This window comes from Mytilus galloprovincialis, chromosome 1 (assembly GCF_965363235.1).
Source record: "Mytilus galloprovincialis chromosome 1, xbMytGall1.hap1.1, whole genome shotgun sequence".
NCBI lineage: Eukaryota > Metazoa > Mollusca > Bivalvia > Mytilida > Mytilidae > Mytilus > Mytilus galloprovincialis.
The window spans coordinates 29331197-29351856 of record NC_134838.1 but is presented as its reverse complement, the minus strand read 5'-3'; the positions used below and the strand labels follow the sequence as shown (position 1 = coordinate 29351856).

Sequence of the window (20660 nt, the reverse complement as noted above, 5' to 3'; positions counted from 1 at the left end):
CTAAAAAGAAATAAAAAGACTAACTTTTCGTTATTATAAACCCGTGTCACGTGATGTGGCGCGCGCGCTGTACTTAAAATAAAAGAAAAACTTTCCAAACTAAACATGAAACTTCTCCGGTAACAATAATATAGACCCCATACAGAAACAAACAAACAAACAAACAAACAAACAAACAAACAAACAAACAAACAAACCCCAAATTCAATTAATTTTAAAGGGGGAAAGACCGCCTACAATTGCTTTATATTTCTCTTAGTTTTGCATTTCAATTGTTAATTTAGTAATTTTGTTTTAAACATGAGTTTTATTTTATTTAAGAACTTTATATCTAATTTTATGAACTTCTTTAAATTGTATTCCAGTTAGGAGATACATCAAGTTGTAGTTATAATGTGTTATAAAAACTTAGCTGACATAGTTGTATCAATGATAATCAGCCCCCTTTTAACTTAATTTGACATTACGTAATAATGTTATGATATAACACGATATGGTTTCGTATTGACTTGATATAGTTTTGTCATTACTCAATATGGTTTTGTCATTACTCGATGTGGTTTCACCATTATGTAATGTGGTTGTGTCATAAGTAAATGTGGTTTTAACATTACTTGATGTGAATGTAACTTAACGTTATGTAGTTGTTTCATTACACGATGTGGTTTTGTTATTTCGTAATGATGATTTGCCTATTCTTTATATGGTTTTAACATTACGTAATGATGTTTCCAAATTTTACGATTTTACACTGCATGATGTGTTTGTTTCAATATTTGATGTGCTCTTGTCATTCCTTGATGTGGTTATCCCATTACTTGGTGAGGTAAAATCACGTGATAATTTCGGAAAAAATATGTTCTATTTTTAAACAGATTTAAATATGTCGTTTGTTTTATGTGCTTTGGACGGGTATCGCTATCCATTGAGTAAAAGTTTAAATTAAAGTTTAAATGGTTGTTCAGAGTTTTTTGGTATGAAAAAGGGGAATGGTAGAGAATAATAAGAAAATAGTACTAAAAGTTTACAGTACTTCGGACATAATTTGGATATTCCCAAATCACTTAGTTCTGTCGTTTTCCTCTAAGTTCTTTAATAGAAGCAGTATTATATAATTTTGTAAAATATTCTGCGGAACCCTGTGTTTCGCCTGATATTGCTACTGTCGGTGTAAAACGTAATGTTGACCGGCTGTTCATTTATAGATACATTTATCGGTAAAAGCAAAATTAAAAAAAAAATGTTTTTTTTTCTGTAGATGTTTTTTCTTGATATTGAGGAATAACTCCTATACAAGTTGTAAAACACTTCATTGTGGTTTCCAAAAATTTGTCATGTCAAAATAGTTTAATGAGCAAAACCCATGCCCCATAGTAAGCTATAAAAGGTCCCGAAATGAAAAATGTAAAAAAAAACCTAGAAACCTAACGATCTAAACGATGGAGACGCCAACGCCACTATTCGACGACGGAATATAGGTTTGTTATGTCTCACTGGCGCTACAGTGATATCGGAGGCTCGACACAAATCAAAAGACTTGTACTTTACTGTTAACAAATGAGATACTTTAAATCAACCCACACTCAAGTTACAGGGAAATGGGGGAAGGGGTTGGGGATGGGGGTGTTGATTGCTTGGACTAACCGACAAACCATCAATACTATAAAATAAGAAGTCTCCCATTTTTTTTACGTGAATGATCATTTAAACATAAACGAATGTCAATCGTTTTACAGCGGATGACCGTGAGGGCATTCCGGTGTATTGCTATCGCCTAGATTTCCATTACGTAATATTCGTTTTGGGTTTTTAACCGATCTATAAACATGATGATACTTAGACATCATCAAGTGCAAACGAATATTCCTTGTCGATTGTTATAAATTCATTTCTTCAATGAATACTCATCAAATACTTTTTAAAGAAGATAAATTGATAATATTAAAATGTGTTATTAAATGTATATAAATATAACTGAAACATCATTAATATATATGCACACGCATGCGGGAGTATATCTCAAGAACGTTTGCAATCTCAAGGAACGATAACTCTGCATGGATGGTTAAACATTTTTTGCGGGAAAATACGAAGGCTACTCAAATCCATTCTATTAGAAAAATCAAATTATTACAGAAGAGTGACGCGTCCAACAAATACTTACACTGCACTATTATCAATATAGTAGAATAAAATGATATACAAATGCATGAAAATAATTTGTACATGTACCAGTAATATCCAAGTATTAATATAATATATAACAATAAACCAAAGTATACTGATTATATCTGTACATTAACCTCACTTTCAGGTATAGAGATGTGATTTTTTTTTCTGAAACAAGTGTTTTTCGGACCATCCACAAAAACTTGCGGTCATCCAATTTCAGTAATTCCGTACTTTGATTATCAATTGAATTCTCTGATCTACCTGTCACTAATTGAGATATTATTTTTTTTGAATATCTGTTTCACATGTGACGACGGATATGTTCCAGTTGTCGTAACCATAATACCGTCATCTTTTCCTCGAATGTGAACTACCAAATAAAAGCAAATCGCTGGGTTTTTACTTTCACGAATAACACGACGGGTGCCTAACATCGAGCAGAATCTCTTAAATTTTTGAAGCACCTGAGATCACCCCGATGTATTTATATTACCCTGTAATAGCGATCTATTGAGTCGGCCAATTGAAACTGTTTTTTATGCCCCTGCAACTGAAAGTGTGGGGGGGAGGATAATGTTTCACTCCCATCCGCCCGTCCGTCCCATTATGGGTATATAGTTATTCCGCATAACTTATCCTACAGTTTGAATCTTAGGAAGATTTCTCTTTACTGTCTGTTTGAACATATATTGAAGGTGTGCATGTGGTCAGGGTTTTTAGTTTTATTAATTTTTGCTCTTTTGGGAGGTAATTGAACTAATTTTTTGGGGTATAAGCAGTTGAATGTTATAGTTATTTTTAAATTACACTTTGCATCTGCAGGGGCAGCAATTGTGTCTCCCAGACACAATAATATCCCAAGGAAGTCATACGTTGACTTTGTTATAATACAGTTGCTTAAGAGTGAACTGCGGGGAGTATCATTTTGCACTTTCTTTATAAACTTGCCCCAAGTCAGGATCATGAAGTTCAACTGTTGTCGTTGAATTATGTGTGTCATATTTTTTTTGTAGATTGACTATACGATGTGTTGAAGGCTGTACGGTTGCCTATACATGATTTCGTACATCCACTGCATTTAAACTCTGGTGGCAATTGGCAATCACACCACATCTAACTTTATTTCAACTTCTATGTTGCGTTTTGTATACTGTAACATTGTTTATCTCAGTTTGTACGCATTCCTCGGAGCCCTCTTTTCGGAAGCCCTAGCAAAAGCTCTTGGTCCACGATAGAAAATTTAAATACGAACTCATATAAGATAGGTCGAATTTCAACTCGAAATCTTAATTAATCTAAATGAGACTTAAATTCGAATCTTACTCAGACTCTACCTCAAAAAGTGACTCAGATTCAAAGTTATAACTAGAACTCTACCTTTAGATGTGACTCAAACTAAAGTTCAACTCGAAACGCAATGCTTACTAGAACTTTAATTTTATAATGATGGCTTGAATTCGAAATCGAAGACTGACTCATAGTTTTCCTTAACAGTAACCCGAACTCTATCATTACGTAATGTCAAAACCATATTAAGTAAAGACAAAATATAATTCAGTTATAGTAGGACAAGATAACGTTTTATCGTCCTTCCCTCTGCCTATATTAACCTGCTCTGTTGCTCCGTAATTCTCGTATCAAGACTTCAAAACGAGACCAGGCATTATCAGTGACGTCACAATGTGAGAAGAGAAGTTATCAGCGACGTCACAATGTGAGAGGAGACGTTATCAAGCTTGCTTTTTTCAAGCGTTAAACTGTCTTAGGGAGAAAGAAACGACCAGTAAAAGAACGATAAAAAGATAATCGGGTTTTCTTCGTATAAATATCGTAAAATATCAGTCGCTCGACACGATGTGAAACTTTTTAGTACGTTCGCTACGCTCACTCGCCAAAAAGGTTCACATTGTGGCTCGCGGCTAATATTTTACGATATCAATGTGTAGAAAACCCGATAACCTATACATATCAGAGTTCCACATAAGACAGCTGTGGCGTTCCATATAATGTAGTTGTTTCATTACCTAATGTGGTTTTGTTATTTCGTAATGATGATGAGTCTATTCTTTATATGGTTTTAACATTACGTAATAAGTTCCACATAAGACAGCCCAGCACTTCTATGTTGACATGAGTTATCATTGATATGGTCATACTTATAAACTAAAAGTGTAAACAACTTTGAAATATGAAATACTAAGGCTTTTTCACCTCAGAAATAGAGTATCTTAGCTGTATTTTACAAAACCTCTAGGAGGTTTGGTCATCAGTGCTCTTCAACTTCGTACTTTATTTGACTCTTTTAACATTTTTGTATTCGAGTTTCGCTGATAAGTCTTTTGAAGACGAAAGGCTCGTCTGGTGCAAATACGAGATATCAATCCTGGTATCTATGATGAGTTTATTTACAACCAATTGGTCGATTCCACTGCTGGTAGAGTTTTTATTGCCCTAGGGTATCACGAGCCAAGTATTCAGCAATTATGTGTTGACATAAATTATCATAATTATACATTAATAGTTAGCACAACTTTGAATGTTTGAAATAAGTAAGCTTTTATACATCAGGTATCGATTACTTATTTTCTATTTTGCAAAATGTTAGGAATTTGTGGTCCTCAGTGCTCTTCAACTTTGTACATTTGTTGGCTTTCTTTTAACAGTATTGAGGGTCATAGATGAGTCTTTTGTAGACAAAACATCCTGTAAATATCCTGTACCTAGGAATATGGCAGTTGTTATCTATTATAATTCGTTTATATGTATGTTTGCATTTGTTTTTGTTGCACGTCAGTGTGTCTGTTGTTTTGTTGTTTTCCTCTTAGATAGTTGATGTGTGTCCCTCGGTTTAAGTTTGTTATCCGGATTTGTGTTCTCTCAATCGATTTATGACTTTTGAACAGAGTATACTTATGTTGACTTTATATAACGTTACATATAGTAAAATAATGGTATGAACAAACATGTTCGCTGGGTCATACCTAATAAGGATAACCTTAACCGTTATCAATAAAGACATATAAGTCATAGGGTTTTAGTAAACAACGTTTAAGTAAGATTGCAAAATGCAAAGATCATATCTGCTTGTTCATTTAAATTGCATGCTGACAACATATATCTCGATGAAATATTATTTAATCATCATATCATCATATTAATCCAGTTGATAATGTGCAAAATATACCTTCGTGTTTTTTGTGAAAACATATCGAGATCCGTAATTTTTAATTACTTTCGTTGTACAAATAACCATACAATATTCATAAGTCAATGAGGTAGCATCCATGCACAATATATAATCAGATATCTAGTCCTAGTTCCATAAAAAAAGGTATTGTGTAAGTTCGTTTGAAGGTCATGATAATGTGGGAAATATAAACTGTGTGTAGCATGGAATGAATAGTAATATTATTGGGATATGATTCCCTGTATTTGTTCCAGTGATTTTTTTGCTATAGAGTATTCATTTACACAGGTTGATAGTACGTATAATTTATTTAGGGTGAGCTGTTTTTTTCTCACTTTTTGAACACAACCTTTTTTGCAAAGTACTGTTGGACAAAATTTACATTTTCATCATGTCCTTGATAAGGGTATTTTCACAGTAAGTACTAGTCCAGCCCATGCATTTCCCAAATCACCTTATGTGTGACAGATGAATAGAAATATAGTCATTTAGATTTTTATCCGATTGCTCGTGGTGCCCTAGTCAAAGAAGGGTGTCCGTTTGGCTTTGCGGGATGTGCAGGTACTCAGCCACGTCCATCTTCGTCTCGGACAGTCTTTATAACAGGTTAATTATAGTGTATGCATTGTGGATTTGTTCTTGTCCTTAACATGCATGAAATGTTTGCAACTAGATATTTATCAACCCAAATCAATCAATTAATTATTTTACCAATTCCTTTTTTCGCTTATTATGCGCTGTTTTAGCAAAAGTAATCAGGATATCTCTAGAACTGTAAAATGTGCATAAATTTATAAAAAAAAAGTGTTTCAAATGCAATCATTCTGGTGTTTAAAGTTAGAGTAGAACGGAATACAACCTTTGAGTTATGATATTAATTTTGGTCAAATGTCAAACACGACCACACAAGCGCCGTCTATTTTTCAACTACACTGTCGACACGGTTGGTTGAAAGTTTTTAAATGCATATTATATCTTTTAAGTTACTTAATGTATTTACATATATTATTAAGAAAATTGAGAGTACATTACAATGACATTTTTTTAAGGTCTTACAAGAAACGGAACAATTCATATTGCAACATGGAACGACAACATTGGTGTTCATTTTGTCGTATTCCTTTTGAGAATAAGTACAGTTTAAGAGGTCATCTTTATATCCATGCAAAACAACCACGCGTTCCCTGTAGTATATGTCCGTTAACATTTGCGCATTATAGTCAATTAGGAAAACATCTCAGATATATGCATTCAGATTATATCATCAACACGTTTGTTGAAAATGCTGAAAGCATTTATAGAAAAAATATAATAGGCATCACACCTTGGATAGAATCTGATTCCGAATGGGCAGACAGTTCCGAAGAAGAGACTATAACGAGCAGTGAGGAAGAAAATATTTCGGAGGATACAGATTCTGAAAATGTGGAAGAGACCGTTGAAAACTTTTCGAATGAAACACAATACATCTTAGCAACAAATGTGAATGATGTTTCACACAATAAAAATACTGTAGGCGAATTCGTTTCGAAAGGAGTCAATACTAAACATATGAATAATTTAGTTGGACATAATAGAAATGTAAAGAGTTGTGGTGTTTCATTTCTTGTCGAATTAGAAAGAGGAAAAGCAGGAATACATCATTTGAATATCACAAGAAACATTTCTAATTCAAAAGATAATTCTAAACGACACATATTACAGCAGCATATGGAGTCGGAGTTCCTCAGTACAGATGACAGAGTGTCTTTTCAACGTCCTCGTGATGAAAACACAGACCCTGATTTAAGGTTTGTAGGAAACTAAAACATTAAGATACACATTGATTGTTATTTTTACAACACCACTTCATTGTTTCCCTTAACTATTACGTGAAGTTGTACGGTGTATATCATATAAGATAAAATGATCATTGGAGTGCCGCTTGAACGGATCTCTACTAAACACGTATATATTATGTTTGTTTTTTTATTCTATAACTTTCTCGAAGGATATACGTTAAGCTGTTAACAATAACTCTAAATCATAATATTTTACAAAATCAGTTTTACATGTCATTTGTCAACATGTGATTGTCAAAAAATTTAAGACACAATAATGACTCTCTATGACTTTTACACTTTAATATATAAAAACTCCTGTTATAGCATATTTGATTTAGGTTATTCAAATATTATATCTAAGTAAATGCACAAAAATGTAGACGAAAATAACAAAAAGGTTTAATTACAACTGCTGAATACATTAGACTTACAGATCGATAGCATAATAATCGCATGGTAAATCAGTATTTTGTTATGTCAGGATTGATCGCATGATACAAAAGTCTGCAATATTGGACCACATGACTACAAGTTTCTGTCTGCATCAATTTAGATTGTCAACATGCCATCTTTTAATACTAAATAGTGGCTCGTAACAAACTTTTATTTGTTTTGATACATTGGCTTACTCGTATATCACAATTATTTAAAGCATCAATTTCAACTGACCATATTTTGAAAATATCCTATTTTTATTTCAAAAATTGGCTCAGAAACACAAATTCAGAAGTTTCGATACTTCAGGAAAGCTCGTATAAGAAAATCACGTGCTTTCATCGACTAACACTGCCCATGCTTCTACTTTATTGTGAAAGTTAACATGGTCCACAAATCAGAATAATAAATCAAAAAGTTGTTTTGTGTCAAGATTGATTGTATAATACAGATGAGACAGGTTTTGGAACACAATGACTACCAAATAGTATCTGCATCAATTTCGTGTACTCTTTTTATTCGAAATATTTACTCTTCCTAGTCAGGAGCCTTTAATTCAATAGTTGTTGTTTATTTTTGTGTTACATATTTGTTTTTCCTTCATTTTTTTGTACACGAACAAGGCCTTTAGTTAGTTTCGTTTAAACATATTTATTTATAGTGGATTGGGAAACAAGTTTTGCAACTTATATTAATCCCTTCCCACTTTGCGGGTGCGAGTGCTGCCTTGTAGCGGCATTATCCTTTTTTTCGAAATCTACAAGGGTGTCTTTAACGTGCAAGAGATATGGCTCTCTCTAAACACGGATCAGCCATTTATCGTCCCCTTCCGACGGACTATCATCGTTTCTTCGAGATCATACTCGCAAATGGTGTCAAGGGAGAGCCGAAAATGCAGTTCCTGAAATTTTCATCCCAGACGGGAATTGAACCAGGAACCTTTGTGTTTGTAGTCCGATGCACTAACCACTACACCACGGCTCTCTAAGTGGCCGTTAGTGAGGAACTCAAAAGTCACGTGTAAAGAAAAAATCTCTGTGTAGTGATATTTGACATGTTTCTATTTTTAACAAATGACTGAACTTAATTATTTGTGGTGATTAGGAAAGTAGAGGAACATAGAATAAATTTGTAAAAACTATGGAGCTATTGAATGTGTTCAAAGTATTAAATTTTCAAAGAACTTACTGTGTTAAAAGGGGGATATTTTACCACAAGGAGCCGCATCACAAAAGGATGTTCGGGGTTTGCTAATTTACGGAAAAGGTAATCTCACTTCGTACCCCGAAAATTTAACCACATATGTGAAAATGTCACAGCTTCGAAACGAGCTATCATACATATCCAAGTTTACGATATGGACTGAGCTACAGGAAAAACCGTTACCATTACCGCCTATGTAAAAACAATTAAAGATATTGAGCCAATTTACAAAAAGATTAATCAGAAGTTTTCAGAGTGATCTATGGATGATTTCACCTTGTACACCCGGAAAAAGTGTGAAAATGATGGTTAGTATTGTTTTATTTATACCTAGATATCCCAGATGATTTTAGAGAACCATTATAGATAAATACCAGCAAATACTCAATGAAATTTTCGCTTTTAAAATGCATTACTGGCACGGGCTGAACACTTTTTTTAGGCACAATTCTAACTTTGTTTACACCCCCGAGAGATCTGAAAGGAATTTGTTTTTGATTGAAAAAGACATGAACTAACATAATAGTTTTAGCTGTAAGTAAACATGACACAATACAGTCTTTGTTATGTAATTATCACTCCGGTTTACAGGAATAACTGATAATCAAGGGAGATAACACACTTCATACGAGTAAAGTGAAATACATCATCACATGTGCTTTTATCCAATAATTCGACCCATGGTCAGTAGATATCATATGCAGTTAATAAACAGTCAAACATGTACATGTAATAAGGAAATCATGAATTGTTATTTGTAATGCACACTAGCAAATCACAAGATATTGTCTTTTCTCAGTGAAAAAGGGGGAGGATCAACAAAACTTTTGAAAACAATATTGCTGCACCTTTTCAACTATTAAGCTAGTTAGCTAGCACTCGTTGCTGCTAATATAAAAGATTTAAATGAAGGTTGATAAGCCACAAGGGAGAAGCATTTTTCTTTCTTTGCGATAAAACTTTCAAGAATTTGATGTTTGCTCTCTCAATAATACTTATGTATCTAAACCAAATGATAACACAGCCTGAGTAATTTTTTTGTCTTATTTCAGTCCCAGACATATCATTACTTTTTAACCTGAGATGGCAAACTAGAGGTTTTAAAAAGTCCTGAATAACTGGTAAGCATTTTGTTTTATTTGGCAAGCTCTAAATTGTTTATTTATGGTATTTATGCAATTCAAATTACATTCGGTATGTTAAAAATATACTGATATGAAAACTGTTGCTATGGTCTTGGCATTAAATGAAAATGCTTGGTTACTGATCTTTTCGACTCCATATTTCAAGTTAAACCTTGCGGCAACTGTTCTTCATGTAACACTACAAACTATAATTAGCATTATTTTGATATGTCGTTAGTTAATGACGCCATATTACGTGTGATGCCACAATGTTTCCTTTAAAACCTCATGCCGATATCTCACTGATAAAATTTTTTCACTGAAATACATGTAAAAAACATTTTTTCTCAAATAGAATTATGTCAAAGAACAAGTTTTGAAAATTTGCACTTCATTGCACTCTAATTATATGATTCAAATGACTTTTACAGTAGTTTATAGTGGTTTCTACAGTATAAAATACAAGGTTTCCACTGGCTAGAATAATTAAGTATTTTGGTGTTTTTTTAATGAAATCTTCATTTTTGCATAATTTCTCTGTCAAAATGCACTTTTAGGCACCAGAAAATTTTATTGAATGCTTTAACAGGGTCTGTGTGTTGTAATTTAAGGTTACATTCAGATGTTTTGTCCTTCTTTTGACTAATGAAGGTATACTGGAAGAAATTAATTATGCATACACTAAATGTATTCAAAGTAAATAAATATAGCGATAAAAGTGTCATTGCCTTATAGTGCTAAAACAGCTTTATTTTTTTTTCAGAAATGGACAAAAATACACAGATTTATTCAGAATGTCATACCGATGAAGATCACATCAAAATATTTGGAAAAATCAGAACTATGGATTGCAATATGGGACAACATCCCTAATGCGCCTCGAAATGAGGAACTCAAAAGTCATGTGTAAAGAAAAAATCTCTGTGTAGTGATATTGGAAAGTTTCTATTTTTAACAAATGACTGAACTTAATTATTTGTGGTGATTAGGAAAGTAGAGGAACATAGAATAAATGTGTAAAAACTATGGAGCTATTGAATGTGTCCAAAGTATTACATTTTCAAAGAACTTATTGTGTTAAAAAGGGGATATTTTACCACAAGGAGCCGCATCACAAAAGGATGTTCGGGGTTTGCTAATTTACGGTAAAAGTAATCTCACTTCGTACCCCGAAAATTTAACCACATATGTGAAAATGTCACAGCTTCGAAACGAGCTATCATACATATCCAAGTTTACGATATGGACTGGGCTACAGGAAAAACCGTTACCATTACCGCCTATGTAAAAACAATTAAAGATATTGAGTCATATGATATCTTGTGGAGAGTTGTCTGATTGGTTATCATACCGCATCTTCTTTTTGATATCATAACAATAGTCAAAATAGTCTTGAGACCTCGGGCTGGCTTGTATAACGAAAAATATTTGCACTTTATTTTGAAAATGTACATGAATGTATCATAAATCAGTAATTTTAATTCTTATTATGTCAGGATTGGTCGTTTGATAAAGGTGACTATAATATTGTAACACAATGACTACAAAATGTTGTCTTCATCAATTAAGTGTGCCAAGATGTTCACGTTTTATTCAAACTTTTGGCTTGTCAAACAAATTCAGTAGTTTTGATACCTCAGACTAGTTTACATAACAGAATCATTTAACTGCACCAACCTAAACTGGTCATATTTGCACTTTAAATTCATATGGACGCATAATCATGATGACAGATTACAATTTATTTTTATGTCAGGATGGATTGTATAATAAAAACGACAGCAATACTGGTAGACAATAAGTACAAAATTTTGTCCGCATTAATTTAAAGTGCAAGCATGATTTCTTTTATTCAAAATGTTGACGCATCACAAAAAAATCAGCACTTTAAATATATCAGGCTAGCTGACAACATAGTTTGACGGCAACATCGATAACAGATACATTAGATATGCTTATCAAAATAAAATGTAGTATTATTGCCAATAATACACAAGAGATCAAATGACACAAACATTAACAACTATAGGTCAACATACGGCAAAGCCCATACCGCATAGTCAGCTTTAAAAGGCCCCTAAATAAAAAAATGTAAAACATTTTAAAAAAGAACACAAACAGCCGAATTTTTGTTAAAAAAGAACGAAAAAATAAATAAATGCAACACATCAATGACTGATTATTTATGTACTTTACAATGAAAAGTATGAGAAGGTATCATCTGCGAATAGTGAACTGACTGACTCTCAGTATACAATGACGCTTTATTGTTTTTATTGGTAGCTTAATGTCAAGTGGCAAATATATCATTCCAAACCAGGACGAGTATAATATCTTATTTTCGAACGTCCGATATATCGTAATGCGTGATGATTGTACAAGGTTTTGTAATTTTAATTTTTACTACAATCAAGTCGATGTCAAGCTTCTCCATAGAAGACACTTTACTGCTCTTGGATTATTCCCCGAGGGCATCATTAATTTTGTAGCTGCGGGATGTGTTCTAAAGTAAAATTTAATAACTCAAGCATTCAAAATTGATTATTTAAACTGGAAGAATTTTAGTTAAGGATCAAAATAAGCTAAAAATGTTGATAGGTCATGGAGCTCCTTTTCAAGATATTTGATTTATAAATAATGGCGGGAAAGGCTGACTTGGACTTTTACCTTATATTTGCATTGGTATTATTTGGATCTCAAATCAAAAGAAAGAAAATCTAGAATCTGCTTGAATTTTGTCAAATGACCTTTTATGAGTTATTAAGTTTTATGTTGAAAGATAAACAGGTGTTATTTGGAAAACTATTTCACCTTGTATCGTATATAAAAACACCAAGGAGTCCGAACATTTGACACTTATTCCAAAACCTCACCTACAATGTAAGTAAAGCATAATGAATATAAATAAATTAGTGATTACTACTAATTTTATTCTATGTAAACTATGATCGTATTGCTTTTTCAAGTACAATAAATAACTTTACTCGTTAGTGACTCTTTTTACATTTTATACACCTTTTATCTTTTTCATTTTTTATTTTCTTATAGTATACATATAATAATGGATATCAAATTTCAGCATTTTGGATCCAAATATATACATTCAGCTATAACAAAATGAAGGACCCCTTTTAATTAAAAGGCGGATAAAAAGGGTATCCACCGCATTGGAAAACTATTTTTATTTGTCTGGATATCAACATCATTGTTTACGTTGGGTCGTTCCGAGATTTTTTTTATAGTCTCTTTCTAGATATTATTTTTTGCATTACATGCATTTTTCTTCGTTTTTCAATGGATTCTGTTTCCGTCGAAATGTTCAAACGATGTCCGTATAGTGTCCGGATATGTAACGTGTTGCTTATGAACTATCTCGTCAATTTCAGAAGATTCATAGTTATCGATGAAAAATGATTTCTTAAACGTCCGAAAAAGTAAACTCTCTATTACCATGAATGAAATATTTGTCACTGGACATTAAGCTACCAGCAAAACAATCAGTCAACTAACTTAAGATACTATCATTTATTCAGTATAATCTTTCCAGATGACACCTGCATAAATTGTTTATTATCAAAGTACAAATAAAGTCAGTATATAACAGTCATGTCAGTGTTAGATGACGCGGGAAACTGGATTTATGACACACAGCATTATGAAATAGGAAACTACCTACTTCAGTGACGGTTAAAAATCATAAAAGATGAAATGCTGACTCTCTAAATTGATGTGGACAAAAATGTGTAGCCATTATGGTCACCGTGTACAAGTATTGCTGTCATTTGTTTGATACATTCCATCAAGAACTAAAAAAAATATACTGACTGATATGCGGCTTTAACGTTGTCATAAGAACGTGAAAATGATCATGAATACGGTCAGTCAGTAAACGTTTCACTTTTGATATCAACTCATATAAGTCATACTTTTTATTATAAAGTACAATAATTTAATGTTTGTTGATGCGGTCAAATAGTTTTGTTACACAAGCCAGCATATTAAATGTAATTATTTTTCGTGGCGCGTCAATATTTTTAATAAAAAAAAGGACAGACATAGATGCGGGAAGCATGTTATAGTCATTGTGTTTCAATATTGCTACCATTTGTATTACTATAATATATCATGACATAAAAAAACAAACTACATTCATTTTGCAGCTATATTATTGTCTTGATATAGTTCAAATTTGATTAATTTAGGTGATACTGTCAAATAGTTTTTTTTACACATTTTACTAAATACACAAATATAACAAAACTACTCAGTTTTTTAACGAGTTAATATTTTGATTAAGAATAAGAAGACATGCTGGCACATTAAATTTATGCAAACAAAGTTTTGAAGTAATTGTGTTTCAAGATTGCTGTCATTTGTAATAAATAATCCATCCGGCGTTACAATAATTACTGATTTATTATGCAGCTATATACATTGTCATAGCACTATACAAATATGGTTGGTTTGGGTTGATGTGGTCAAATACTCTGGTTATACAAGTCAATTTTTTGAAATATAAAAACTACTGATTTGTTGTCAACCGCTGTTCAATAGTCATTTATCAATGCAACTGAAACCAAACCATAAACTGAGGAAAATACATCAACTATAAGTGTAAATACAACAGAACAAAATAATTCCTCCTTACATAAAACACATAATTGCTTTAATGTTTTGCAGAATGAATTTACTTTATAAAGTGCAAATATGGTCAGTTTTGGTAAATGTTGACAAATGCTTTATTTATGCTATTCAGCCTGAGATTTCAAAACTAGTAATTTTGTGAATAATTAATTTTAGTAAAAAAGAACATGCAAGCACTATATAATGACGTAGCAATTGTGTTTAATATTACTGTCATTTTTTATATATAATAAATCATGAGGTAAAACATAATGATTTATTATGCGGCAACATGTTTTTTTTATATAGTGCTATTTTCTATTTTGGTTGATGTGGTCAAATTTTTAGCTCACCTGGCCACTTTTCTCATCACTAACGTCCGTCGTCCGTCGTCGTCGATCGTCGTCCTAAGTCCTTCGTCCGTCGTCGTTACCTTTTACAAAAATCTTCTCCTCTGAAACTACTGGGCCAAGTTTAACCAACGTTAGCCACACTCATCACTATGGTATCTAGTTTAAAAAACATGTCCGGTGACCCGGCCAACCAACCAAGATGGCCTCCATGGCTAAAAATAGAATATAGGGGTAAAATGTAGATTTTGGCTTATAACCATTATAGTAATTAGTCAATTACTCATTTAGTTCAATTATTAGATTTAGTCAGGGTCAACTAAATTTATTTAATATATTTGTTTTATAGCTTGGTTTATGCCCGCGTCACACTGTCCCGATTTTTACGCCGATGGCAACACGATTATGGAAATTTTCAAAATCGGGACTGATCGTATCCAGATCGGGCTATTCGTAGTGTCATCTTTAACCATCGTAGAACCATCGGCCACTTTTTCTAGCCTTCGGGGACAACTTTGGGAAGGGTTCTAAACTTTTTAACATGTTAAAAAATCCCCGAAGGTGCGTCCGATGTTTATGGTTCGTATTGAGTTCGTATCACCATCCTCACCATCGTAATGTCACCGGGAATGCATCTTTGAACATCGTATTGCATTCGTGTTTCCATCGTTTCCATCGGGCAGTTTTGACATTACGATGTCTACACGAATGAATCACGAAGCTAACCGAAGGTCTTACGATGGCAACACGACTTCGTGAAGACCTCGTAATCCCGTCGAGATGCCATCGAATAAAAGTACGAAGGTGGCAAGATGGAACTACGACGGCAATAAATCCAGCTAAATGTAAGTTAATTTTCGCGCTTGGATTCATTTAAAGTGCCATGCGCGATATGAACTGGTCAGTCTAATACGACAGTTAAAAAAGACGTTCACAAAACATGGACCTCATATCATATGATTCTATGAGAACAATAAAGGCGACAGCATTGTTTCTATTAATTCAAATGGAACAAGAAGAGCAGGTATTACAGGCTCAGGATTTACTTTTACAAATAAAATATTATTTTTTGTCAATTTTTCATATCAAATAACATAATAAAAATCATAAACGCGCCTCGTATACCAACACTACAGGTACACGTATATAGGGAAACAAACATTTTCTTCCATATTCTGATTTTTTATGTATCGTCTGAGTTGTTGTCCCACGAATGTTTACTGCATAAACATTTTGTTTTCTATATGTCATATTTTGCCGCATTTGTTGCTTTCCCCACATCCTTCCTTTAGTCTATATTATTACGATATTCTCCTGGAAAGAGCTCTTTTTGAATAAAAGAGATCAACGAACCCATTACCTTACCTTTAAGATAGATCAGTAAACATGGGAATACTTATGGTCGATTATTCAGACTAGTGCACACATTTTACAGTTCAAACAAGGCAATGCCGAGCGTGGCATCCCCTCGTATGCAACATATTGGGGACAAATATGGACACTATATTTGTATATGACACATGCAGAAAATGGTAAATTGAATACGCATATTTGATACATAAACTATTTTTTTTTAGAAATCAACCAAATTATTAAGTAACTGGAAATACCCACGATCTTCCGTCTTATGATTAAACCAAAAATTAAATGTACAATATAATATATATTCAATATTGATCAAACAATTGAAAACGCGTGATGCCTTCGGCATATGATTTAAATGCATCGTAAGCTGTACACGACGTCTTTTAGACATCGTATGGCCCTCGCGCCATCATCGTAATCCATCGTATAGCCTTCGTGATCCATTTTGTAGGCTTCGGCTGAGATATGAAGGTCAAATACCGTCTTCGGTTAACCTTCGTATGTCCATCTTTTGCTATCGTATATACTTTCGGCACCCTCGTATAGACTTCGTTATTCATCGTACGTACTTCGGTCACTTTTGGGTATTTTAAAGAGATCGGGACCAACTTCGTACGAACTTACAATTTTCGCATTCGGGTGTCCATCGTATATAAAAATCTGGACAGTGTGATACGGGCATCAGGAGAAACACCGACAAAACGCGCGTCTGGTGTATTAAATTATAAACCTGTTATCTTTTGATAGCTATTAGGCGTGTGTTTCTCTGTCCTATGAGTTCTCTCATTTGTTTGTATTATAAGTATTTTTTGATAAGTTTAACATATTATATATAAATATATTATTATGAGATGAGAAATCATATACAACAATCCAAGATCAGGGGTTAGTAGAAGCCTTTGTCTTATGTAACGACCCGAAGATAAAGGTATAAAGGTATAAGGTATAGTCCTGTCATAAAATGTTGTCATTTAAATGTTATTATTTAAATTGCAATAAATTGCGGGAAGTTTAGCAAGACACAAAACCAGGGTCAACCCAACATTTTTATTTAAATATCCTGTACCAATAGTTACCAAAGTCAAAGGTACCAGGATTATAATTCAGTACGCCAGACGCGCATTTTGTCTGCATAAGACTCATCAGTGACACTCAAATCAAAAATATTGATAAACCCAAACAAGTACAAGGTTGAAGAGCATTTGAGGATCCAAAATTCCAAAAAGTTGTGCCAAATACGGCTAAGGAAATCTATGCCTGGGATAAGAAAATCCTTAGTTTTTCAAAAAATTCAAAGTTTTGTATACAGGAAATTTATAAAAATGACCACATTATTGATATTCATGTCAACACCGAAGTGTTGACTACTGGGCTGGTGATACCCTCGGGGACGAAACGTCCACCAGCAGTGGAATCGACCCAGTGGTGTAAATAGTTATCAAAGGTACTAGGATTATAATTTTAGTACGCCAGACGTGCGTTTCGTCTACATAAGACTCATCAGTGACGCTCAAATCAAAAATATTAATAAACCCAAACAAGTACAAGGTTGAAGAGCATTTGAGGATCCAAAATTCCAAAAAGTTGTGCCAAATACGGCTAAAGTAATCTATGCCTGGGATAAGAAAATCCTTAGTTTTTCAAAAAATTCAAATTAAGTTTTGTATACAGGAAATTTATAAAAATGACCACATTATTGATATTCATGTCAACACCGAAGTGTTGACTACTGGGCTGGTGATACCCTCGGGGACGAAACGTCCACCAGCAGTGGCATCGACCCAGAAGTGTAAGTAGTTATCAAAGGTACCAGGATTATAATTCAGTACGCCAGACGCGTGTTTCGTCTACATAAGACTCATCAGTGACGCTCAAATCAAAAATATTAATAAACCCAAACAAGTACAAGGTTGAAGAGCATTTGAGGATCCAAAATTCCAAAAAGTTGTGCCAAATACGGCTAATGTAATCTATGCCTGGGATAAGAAAATCCTTAGTTTTTCACAAAATTCAAAGTTTTGTATACAGGAAATTTATAAAAATGATCACATTATTGATATTCATGTCAATACCGAAGTGTTGACTACTGGGCTGGTGATACCCTCGGGGACGAAACGTCCACCAGCAGTGGCATCGACCCAGTGGTGTAAATAGTTATCAAAGGTACCAGGATTATAATTCAGTACGCCAGACGCGCGTTTCGTCTACATAAGACTCATCAGTGACGCTCAAATCAAACATATTAATAAACCCAAACAAGTACAAGGTTGAAGAGCATTTGAGGATCCAAAATTTCAAAAAGTTGCGCCAAATACGGCTAAGGTAATCTATGCCTGGGATAAGGAAATCCTTAGTTTTTCAAAAAATTCAAAGTTCTGTATACAGGAAATTTATAAAAATGACCACATTATTGATATTCATGTCAACACCAAAGTGTTGACTACTTGGCTGGTGATACCCTCGGGGACGAAACGTCCACCAGCACTGGCATCGACCCAGTGGTGTAAATAGTTATCAAAGGTACTAGGATTATAATTCAGTACGCCAGACGCCCGTTTCGTCTACATAAGACTCATTAGTGACGCTCAAATCAAAAATATTAATAAACCCAAACAAGTACAAGGTTGAAGAGCATTTGAGGATCCAAAATTCCAAAAAGTTGTGCCAAATACGGCTAAGGTAATTTATGCCTGGGATAAGGAAATCCTTAGTTTTTCAAAAAATTCAAAGTTTTGTATACAGGAAATTTATAAAAATGACCACATAATTGATATTCATGTCAACACCGAAGTGTTGACTACTGGGCTGGTGATACCCTCGGGGACGAAACGTCCAACAGCAGTGGCATCGACCCAGTGGTGTAAATAGTTATCAAAGGTACCAGGATTATAAGTCAGCACGCCAGACGCGCGTTTCGTCTACATAAGACTCATCAGTGACGCTCAAATCAAAAATATTAATAAACCCAAACAAGTACAAGGTTGAAGAGCATTTAAGGATCCAAAATTCCAAAAAGTTGTGTCAAATACGGCTAAGGTAATCTATGCCTGGGATAAGGAAATCCTTAGTTTTTCAAAAAATTCAAAGTTTTGTATACAGGAAATTTATAAAAATGACCACATTATTAAAATTTCATGTCAACACCGAAGTGTTGACTACTGGGCTGGTGATACCCTCGGGGACGAAACGTCCACCAGCAGTGGCATCGACCCAGTGGTGTAAATAGTTATCAAAGGTACCAGGATTATAATTCAGTACGCCAGACGCGCGTTTCGTCTACATAAGACTCATCAGTGACGCTCAAATCAAAAATATTAATAAACCCAAACAAGTACAAGGTTGAAGAGCATTTGAGGATCCAAAATTCCAAAAAGTTGTGCCAAATACGGCTAAGGTAATCTATGCCTGGGATAAGGAAATCCTTAGTTTTTCAAAAAATTCAAAGTTTTTTATACAGGAAATTTATAAAAATGACCACATAATTGATATTCATGTCAACACCGAAGTGTTGACTACTGGGCTGGTGATACCCTTGGGGACGAAACGTCCAACAGCAGTGGCATCGACCCAGTGGTGTAAATAGTTATTAAAGGTACCAGGATTATAAGTCAGTACGCCAGACGCGCGTTTCGTCTACATAAGACTCATCAGTGACGCTCAAATCAAAAATATTAATAAACCCAAACAAGTACAAGGTTGAAGAGCATTTGAGGATCCAAAATTCCAAAAAGTTGTGCCAAATACGGCTAAGGTAATCTATGCCTGGGATAAGGAAATCCTTAGTTTTTCAAAAAATTCAAAGTTTTGTATACAGGAAATTTATCAAAATGACCACATTATTGATATTCATGTCAACACCGAAGTGTTGACTACTGGGCTGGTGATACCCTCGGGGACGAAACGTCCCCCAGCAGTGGCATCGACCCAGTGGTGTAAATAGTTATCAAAGGTACCAGGATTATAATTCAGTACGCCAGACGCGCGTTTCTCTACATAAGACTCATCAGTGACGCTCAAATCAAAAATCTTAATAAACCCAAAAATATTAATAAACCCAAAAAGAGCATTTGAGGATCCAAAATTCCAAAAAGTTGTGCCAAATACGGCTAAGGTAATCTATGCCTGGGATAAGAAAATCCTTAGTTGTTCAAAAAATTCAAAGTTCTGTATACAGGAAATTTATAAAAATGACCACATTATTGATATTCATGTCAACACCGAAGTGTTGACTACTGGGTTGGTGATACCCTCGGGGACGAAACGTCCACCAGCACTGGCATCGACCCAGTGGTGTAAATAGTTATCAAAGGTACCAGGATTATAATTCAGTACGCCAGACGCGCGTTTCGTCTACATAAGACTCATCAGTAACGCTCAA

General features: G+C 33.9%; 2 protein-coding genes and 1 long non-coding RNA gene across 7 annotated transcripts in view; 2 read left to right on the top strand and 1 right to left on the bottom strand.

Moving 5' to 3' along the window:
* LOC143071140 (uncharacterized) overlaps positions 1-20660 on the top strand; it is a 433270-nt gene that overhangs the window by 19089 nt on the left and 393521 nt on the right. For all 5 annotated transcript variants that reach the window (XM_076245290.1, XM_076245283.1, XM_076245277.1 and 2 more), the window contains exon 2: positions 6409-7149. In XM_076245290.1, coding sequence (XP_076101405.1) covers positions 6443-7149 — 707 coding nt within the window. In that variant the 5' untranslated portion in view covers positions 6409-6442. The remainder of the gene's footprint in view (positions 1-6408; positions 7150-20660) is intronic.
* Positions 1-20660, bottom strand: part of LOC143071129 (uncharacterized) — a 350370-nt gene that overhangs the window by 91339 nt on the left and 238371 nt on the right. The gene's annotated exons all lie outside the window — the stretch shown is intronic.
* Positions 8637-11595, top strand: LOC143073722 (uncharacterized). The gene is made up of 3 exons (XR_012977584.1): positions 8637-9128; positions 9873-9941; positions 10708-11595. It is a non-coding gene; the product is annotated as an uncharacterized LOC143073722 (long non-coding RNA).